The following is an 8767-nucleotide window of genomic DNA, read 5'->3' as shown; positions in this document are numbered from 1 at the left end:
AAATTCTCATGCAGTACAATTTGTTTTTATAATATTTAAAACAAATCACACCATTAAATAAAATGTTTGTGACACCTTAAAATGTTCACACTTATAACAGAATTATGTTCATGAAATTTCAAAAAACAAGTTTGTCCATGCTCAACATATAATTAAAGAAATGTTCGCATGTATAAGGAAAATGTACAACGCGTATTGAGAAAAAACATTCAATGTGTATTTAAAAATATTCATCATGCATTTACAAAGTTATCAAGGTGTATCCTGGAAATACTCATCATGCATTATGTTCTCGTGGTTTTAAAATATGTTCGTACAATTCAGAAAAATGTTCGCGAGTTTAAAAAATTCTCATGCAGTATAATTTGTTTTCATATGATTTGAAACAAATCACGCCATTCAATAAAAATGTTTGTGACATTGTAAAATGTTCACACTTTTAACAAAATTATGTTCATGAAATTTCAAAAACAACTTTGTCCATGCTCAACATACAATTAAAAAATGTTCGCATGTATATGGAAAATGTCCAACGCGTATTCAGAAAAAATTCAATGTGTATTTAAAAAATATTCATCATGCACTTACAAAATTATCAAGTTGTATCCTGAAAATGTTTCACATGTATTGAAAAATATTAAACATGTACTTGAAAAATGGTTAACATGTGTTCCAAAACATGTTCAAAGACGTATTTTATAAAATGTTCATCATGCGTTTGAAAAATATTCAGTGTGTACACAAAAAAGTAGAGCATTTGAAATATATAGCTCTGGCGCTGCTATCCATCGCTTTTAGCGAGGGCTAGCGTACGAGTCCCTCGCTGGTCACCCTTAAATAGGTCTGACCCGTCAGTCTGTGGTTGTTTTCTTTTTGTCCAAAAATTGCAATTTTTTAATGTTTGCAAATTCAAAATTCTGAACATTTGTAGAAATGTGAAATTATTTAAGAAATTTGAATATTTTTAAAAAATGAACTCTTTCAAAACACGAATAAATGTTGAGAACACGATTTATTTAAAATCCAAAACAAAAAATCCAAATTCTATCCAAATTTTGAAAAAGTGAACAATTTTCAAATTACTTTTTGAAAGAAATACACGCTTAACAATTAATTATATATTTTGATGAACATTTTATTTATATAAAATGAACGTTTTATATATGGTGAACAATTTTGCAAAACACACACTGAAGAATTATTGAATATGCAATGAACATTTTATTTGTGTACAATGAAATTTACTTAATATACGGTGAATAATTTTTAATTACACTGATCATTTTATATTTTTATGGTGAACAATATTTAAAAATCCCAAATAATTTTTTATGTCTCGAACAATTTATTAGAAATGTGAAATTTTTGAAAATTTCTTGAAATTGTGATAAAAAAAATTAGATTTTGGTAAAATAAAAATTGATTTGAAAAACGTGATTTTTTTCATAAAAACATGAACAATTTAGAAAATCTGAACATTTATATGTTGTGCAACTTCTTCCCGCAATTCTCCCGCAAGTCATCCATTGCCGCCGACAGGGAAACACAGATCTAGAGTCACACGCGATAGTGATGGCAAGCAGGAGTGACGCAACTTTTGGCCTCGAGGGCCGGAACGCCACAACATAAGGTACCATGATTTGCTGTTTTTCTTGCTCCGCTGGAACAGCCGCAAAGCCCAAAGTCCCTGGGAGCTGGTCAATCTCCATGACTACTTTCGACCACCTACAAGATATGGTCACTCCAAGTTTTCTGCCTGACCGGCGCGTCTTCCTGTGGCTCCATGTATTTCTACACGTAAAGAAACACATGGAATTTTCCTTAATCACAACAATTAGTAGATTAATATTTTTTAATAAACAAAATTAAACTTCAAAATGGATAGATATGTTTTCAATGATGTTTGACTCTGAAATTGGAGATGTTCTATTCACAATATATTAGCAAATCTTTTGAGGCATTTGGGCTTGGTGTCGTCATTGTGAGATCGTGAGGATTATCTTGATGTCCTGGCCCTAGATTGTAGTCAATGAATGACGAATGATGAAATTTGTGAGTCATTCCAACAAATGGGTATTGTCAACAGGGTACATATAGTATATTTTTGTAGCCAGGTCAGCCAATGGTCCCATGTCTATAGGTGTTGTAATATTAACATTAGCCCAATTTTCCTGCAATTAACATGGAGACTCTTTAACTTAACTGGTATATGTGTTAAATGGAGGAAGTGTCAATCAAGTCCACTAAGAAATAAAAATTGATGAAAAATCCATCTATATTCATATCCAAACAAAAAAATATATGAATCAAACATTCATTACATGCAAATCAGCTCCACACTTAAGGAACATTGATACAACGCCTATTTTTTGCATATAAGAAAATATAGATCATGAGGGCATGTACAATGGTTGATAATATTTTCTTATCTTATGTCCCCTATGTAATCTAGAGAAGACAACAAAAAATGATGTACAATGTATTACTCTTAGTCTGGTCTCTAATAACAAGATATTCCTAATTATGTGGTGAGAGAATTGTTGCTAAGAGATCATCTCTTAATGAAAAGAAGGCAAGTCTTTGCTTATGTTTCTCTCTCCTCCACCTCTGCAATTATCCTATGTGGCACTTCTAAGATAAGACCATTGTATATGCCCTCATACGTCCATTCTTTGGATGCAAATCAAGTCCATTGTTAATTATTATTGATGCATAAATTGATCTATATTCATATAAAAAGATAGGAAATCAAGCAATCGTTAATTGTATGTAAACCAAATCTATATTTAATGAACATTAATTAAACAATTGATTTATACCCAACTCTAGAAAGATTAGTTCACCAGATGACTACCCATTAAATGTTCAGTGTATCATCAGTACAATGCAATCCAAAGCCTTCTAAAAGAAGAACCTGGCTCAATTCTATATAAGTTGTGTTCTATAAGAAGATACAAGTACGTCAGGAATCACATAGTTACTATTTCATGGAAAATAACACAATTACCTATACAAATGGGAGGTGATTATGTGGTCATATCGGTCTTACTATGCTTTTTGTGTATAACTTTCCACCTCACCTGTGTTGAATCGGTAGACGTAGATGTCAATCTCCAGACGAATGAGAAGGTAACCAATATTTTACATTTAGATTTTGATATATACAACTTTTTATCAATTGTTTTATGTATTATCCCATTATTGTATCTACTCAACCCCTTAATCTTGATAATTACTATTGGTGTTAATATTCATAACTACTTTATGTTACTTATATGTTCAACTAAAATCTAGGACATATGTGAAACAAATAGTTATCTTTCAAAGACTCTGTACATCAATTATATATGCTAACTAGTCATGAACTATTATTTCCCTCTGCAGAACACCACTCTTTTAAGACGTAAACCTTTCCATTTTCCTTGGAGAGCTGATATCACGAATGAAGGAAGCGGCATTGTTTCTCATGTACACACACTCTCCCCCATTCTCTGTATATATCTCTCTTTACTTTTTCATGCGTTAGATTTGGGATGTTTTGTTGATTTCCTGTTGTGTATTGATCACAAAAATGTCACAATGTATATGCCAGAGTGACATGTGATAAATATAAAAGGCAAAGTCAAGGTATTTTCAATATATGCATCACATATTTAAACCACAGATGAAAAACAGTAGGACTCTAATTCATTAGTGATGTATCTAAATCATTGCTTGTCAAGCTAAATTATGGTAAATGGTCCATGAGACAAGGTGGTACATAAAGACCAGATAAAAGGAATACACCTAAATGAACTTATCTTGATCCCCTATATATCGTCAAAGCTATGCTCATTACATACAAAACATGCTACCAAAATACTGTGAACAACAGATTCAGAAAGGCAGTTAAGACATACTCTATAGGAGACTTATGCTGACATACCAACTTTATTGGCAATACACTTCACACCTACCAGAGAGAGAATCAAATCTTGTTTCACCCATGCCGCAAGGAGGAGAGAAGATGTTGTGAGCCCAAGCACCTAAGTAAGACCATAAAAAATGCACATGAACTAAAGCATTGCATGCATCACCACAAAAGGTCTAATTGTGTTGGATTGACACCACACCCCGCGGAGGAAGCTAAAGCTAGTATGATATACTCAACAAGGCCTATGAAAACAAATCTAGACTAACTCCAAAATAGCATGAAAAATTCGCCATTGTAAATGTCTAGTAGGTGAACCTCATACCAAGGCCAAGAACGCACACCCTCACTTTTTATTATGTCGTTCTCTATAGATTTTTCTCGTTATTTGCTAATTTGAGCTATAATTTTCTATCACTAGTATGCAATGTGGCACACAGAGCCAGGACAATTCTACGGCCTTTGAGCTGACATGAGTATATGGGCTTCACCAAATCAAGGAACTTCTCAAGAATCTGGAGCATCCTTACAGATCTATTGTCAAGATGGAGGAAACTACAACTTAATTCAAGTTGGATTTCATGTACAAACATATCACCCATGATGTTAAAGTCAAATTCTTTTGAATAAACAACTATTTCATAATTTGCTTCTGCTTGCAGATTTCCCCCTCTTTATACCATAACAGAGATATTCGCTTCTTTACATATTGGACCGTAAGTATAATCAATGCCATTTTAACAAGTTATATATTATTGTGGTCCCCATATAGTTTTATGGTATTTCATAGGAGTTAGAGGCACTATTGGAGTAAGTAAAAGTCTCTTTACATCCACAATAATACATGTTTCCTCTTTTTTTGTTGCTCAGAAGGACTTGAAATCGAAGGGGTGCTACAACTTGCAGTGCCCAGGATTTGTTTCTGCAAGTCGAGCTAATCTAGTGCCTGGACAAGCCATGGCTCCTCCATCAATTTATGGCAAAGAAGACCACTACGTTAGGCTTAGCCTCAACAAGGTGCACCATTTGTCCCATTCTAGAGATTACTATATCTATATAAATTCACAAATGTGCTCCTATTTCTACTATAACTAGATGAAACATGCACGTTCCTGCAGTAACCTCATCGAATGAAACATGTAAATAGATGCTATAAGAGCAATTACAAAAGAGAAAAAGTAGGATTGTGGTTAACAGAATGCCATTTTTCTATCAAAAATGTGAAACATGAACTACATAAGTATCCTCAGAGTGTCCAACACATGATCCATTCATGACAACAAAAAATAAACGCAAAAACAGTAATTTATGAGGGGCATGCATGACGTGCTGGCGTGTAGGACTACATGGATAGGAAAAACAAGCACATATGAAAAATATAACTTATACGAACATGCATGACTTGTTGATGTGGTATGGATGCACACATATAGAAAGAAAAGTAAAATTATAACTAACATGTATGACTTGTTTACATGGCATGGCTGCTTGAATAGGAAAAATAGGTAGTGGATTGCAACTATTTAGGAATAGAGGATTACAATTAACAAAGATATATTTTTTGAATGTTAAAATTAGTTAGGCATAAATTCACATGGTTACTAAGTACCATGCTTTGTATTTTATTAAGAAAATATGGAACGTTGGAATCTAGGAAATTGTATGCCACCCAAGATTCTTGTAAATAACAACATGTTTCCTACTCTTCTTGTACATGAAATTTATTGTTCATGGATGTCATCAATCCCTTGTTGACTACAGGATCCAAATTCCGGAGATTGGGTGGTGTACCATCACGATTTACAAAAACCATCATTCTTGGGACATTTTCCAAATAAGCTTTGCCCGGGAACTCGACGTATACAAGCCTTGACTGGATTCGTGAATTACTTGAAGAACGCACATGGTCCTCCCATGGGTAGCAGCCACTTCCCTGATTATGACGATAAGAGATCTGCGTACTTCAAGCACATTCAGAACTACAATCCAAATGGTCATTCTTCCGACCTCTTTGGCATTCCCATGATCAAGTTAGTTGATAGGCCAGATTGTTATGGAGCAAATAATTTATTTCTCGAATACAAGAAGGGTTATATGTTCAACTATGGTGGACCAGGTGGTTGTGTTGGTTGATAAAAATAAATTGTATTGCCATTTGCGTTCAATAAATAAAAAATATGTTACTTAATGGTCAAAGACTGTCCCTTATTTCATTTATTTTGTTCCAACTTGGTCTTGATGTTGATTATCGCCATCGTCTCTAGTTTATTAAATTATTGGTTTTCACCGCGCATAAGCCATTCCCAACACGTGCACTTCTGACAAGAGCTAGGTGACAATCGTAAAACAAATCAGTGAAGCCTCAAAGCAGCAAAGACCATATGATCGGACCTCTATGGGCCCAAATATGGGGCAGGAAACCCTAGTAGAACTGCTAAGTGTACACATTACTGTCACGTTTACATGACTTAGTCTCCCCACCATTAGTCCCACGATGCACGATATGTGTGCACATTCTCTGTAAACTGCCTGTATTCAGTGCCTATATGTACTCCTGACTCTGAATCAATGAGATAAGTTCAGACTCTGTTCAGTTTTACAGTTCAATATGGTATCAGGCTAGACTAGTCCTCGTCCACGATGAACCAAACCGGCGCGGCAATCTCGCCTGCCGCCGGCAACACCCACCTCGGACCTCTGGGTCATCTTCCTCCCCCGACCTACCAACCTACCTTACCTACTCACCCTCCATCTGCTACTCTGCTTGCCCCAACCTCAATCATCGACACCATCACAGATGTATCCCCGTTCATCCCCATCGTCCTCGACCTGGCGGCGCACAACTACTACCACTGGCGTCATTTGTTCCTTGTCCACCTCGGGCGCTGCGGCCTCCGCAGCCACATCGACGGCGACAACCTGGCGGCCTCCTCCGATCCCGTTTGGATCAAGGACGACTTCGCCATTCTGCAGTGGATTTACACGCGGATCTCAACGGAGCTGTTCGGCCTCCTCCCCAAGGACGGCGCCACCGCCTTCGTCATCTGGCGCGAGCTCCAGCGCCTGTTCCAGGACAACCGCGATGCCCGCATCAACCACCTGGAGACAGCGATGCGCACCCTCAAGTAGAGGGACGAGCCCGTCGGCACCTACTGCCAGCGCCTCAAGGCCATGGCGGATGAACTGCATGAGCTCGGCGCTCCGGTGGATGACCGCCGGCTCATCTCCGCCACCCTCGCCGGCATCAGCGAGCGATTCGACAAGGTCACCTCCGTCATCCCTCTGCTTCGCCCCGCGCCGCCGTACTCTGAGGTGCTCTCCATGCTTCAACTCGAGGAGACCAAACTGCGCACCAGGATGGAGCAACCGCAGGCCTTCTACTCCAACAACGGGCCTCGCAACAGCGGCAACGCCGCCCAAGCTCCGTCCCCGCAACAGCCGGCCGTGCGCCCCACCGGCGTCAGCCCGAACTACAAGGGCAAGAACCCGATTCCCGGTTTTCAGCACCGGAACGCATCCAACAACGGGTCGACCTCCACGACGCCATCGGCTCACGCCTCACCAGCACTGCCTCGTCAACCGGCAGCGACACCGACGGCACCCATGACTCCGCCATGGCGTGCCCACACTGATCCCTGGACCGGCTTGGTTCAGGCCTGGCCTGTCCCATGGACCCAGGCAACTGCCGTCGCCGCGCCTGGCCCCGTGCCCTGGCAGCTGCCGTCGCCACGACTCGTCGGCGGCCCCGGCCTGCTTGGCCGGCCTCCTGCTCAGGCATACTACTCCTTCGCGCAGAACCATCAACCGGCGCCTGCGACATACCCGGCCTCGCCATTTGCGCCTCCTGCCTATGCGGCTGCGCCGATGCAAGCGCCGATGTACGCACCTCCCACGACTCCTGCGTCTCCTGCCTGGGACCAAGCGGCCTTGGTCCACGCCTTGAACGCCTATACCAACCACAATGATGGAGGCTGGATCGTCGACTCTGGAGCAACTGCGCACATGTCTGGTACGCCTGGTATGCTGTCTTCTGCCCACCCATCTCCTTCTACACCATCCATCATTGTTGGCAATGGATCACATCTCTCTGTCTCTCACATCGGTCGTTCTGTTATTCCTAATGTTCATCGTCCCTTATATCTTAACAATGTTCTTGTTGCTCCTTCCTAGTCAAAAATCTTATTTCTGTTCGCCGCTTTACAACTGACAATCAAGTTTCCATGGAATTTGATCCCCTTGGTCTTTCTGTGAAGGATCTCAAAACCCAGGCCCTGATCGCACGATATGATAGCACTGGCGATCTCTATCCATTCCATGAAGCCATGACAACCAACTCTGCATCGGCGTTCCTCACTAGTGTCAACCTTTGGCACCGTCGCTTAGGCCATCCCAATTCACAGACTGTATCTAATTTACTTCAGCATTTTCAAATTCCCTGTAGAAAAGACTCTCATGACCGAGCGCTCTGCGAAGCCTGTCAGAGAGGAAAGCATGTACGTTTGCCATTTCATCTATCAAAGACATCTACCTTTACACCATTTGAGCTTTTACATTGTGATGTTTGGACGTCCCCTGTTCTCAGTGTGTCTGGATACAAATATTATCTGATTGTGGTTGATGATTTCACTCACTACATGTGGTCTTTTCCTCTTAAGGCCAAATCTGATGTTCATGGCATTTTTGTGAAGTTTCAACAGTTTGTCTCTACCCATTTCTCCACACCCATTCGATTTCTTCAGTGTGACAATGGCACTGAATTTGACAACCAACGCAATCGCGACTTGTTTCTCCAGCATGGCATTGTCCTTCGATTTTCCTGCCCATACACCTCGCCTCAGAATGGCAAGGCTGAGCGCG

The 8767-nt window shown here is 39.9% G+C and overlaps 1 protein-coding gene and 1 pseudogene across 2 annotated transcripts; both read left to right on the top strand.

Moving 5' to 3' along the window:
- The first annotated feature begins 3015 nt into the window (after positions 1–3015).
- Positions 3016–6043, top strand: LOC123184420 (uncharacterized; annotated as a pseudogene).
- Positions 6044–6434: 391 nt separating this feature from the next.
- LOC123184401 (lysine-rich arabinogalactan protein 19-like) lies at positions 6435–8333 on the top strand. Of its 2 annotated transcripts, none has more exons than XM_044596535.1 (2): positions 6435–7928; positions 8164–8333. In XM_044596535.1, exons 1-2 carry the CDS (start codon positions 7082–7084, stop codon positions 8196–8198), a joined length of 882 nt encoding a protein of 293 aa, XP_044452470.1. In that variant the 5' UTR covers positions 6435–7081; the 3' UTR covers positions 8199–8333. The 2 variants fall into 2 exon arrangements, with proteins under 2 accessions (XP_044452470.1, XP_044452475.1); XM_044596540.1 differs by having other exon boundaries at positions 6435–7919; positions 8164–8223.
- Positions 8334–8767: the final 434 nt, after the last annotated feature.

This window comes from Triticum aestivum, chromosome 1A (genome assembly GCF_018294505.1).
Source record: "Triticum aestivum cultivar Chinese Spring chromosome 1A, IWGSC CS RefSeq v2.1, whole genome shotgun sequence".
In the NCBI taxonomy this organism is placed as follows: domain Eukaryota; kingdom Viridiplantae; phylum Streptophyta; class Magnoliopsida; order Poales; family Poaceae; genus Triticum; species Triticum aestivum.
The sequence above is the reverse complement of the archived record's forward strand: the minus strand, read 5'-3'. Positions and strand labels throughout refer to the sequence as shown.

What these genes read in the sequence shown, in the direction of transcription:
- LOC123184401 (XM_044596535.1), top strand. Translation starts at nt 7,082, where the DNA reads ATGGCGGATGAACTGCATGAGCTCGGCGCTCCGGTGGATGACCGCCGG. An exon ending in GCACATGTCTGGTACGCCTG is followed by an intron (nt 7,929 to 8,163) that starts GTATGCTGTCTT and finishes CTTTCTGTGAAG; the next exon opens with GATCTCAAAACCCAGGCCCT.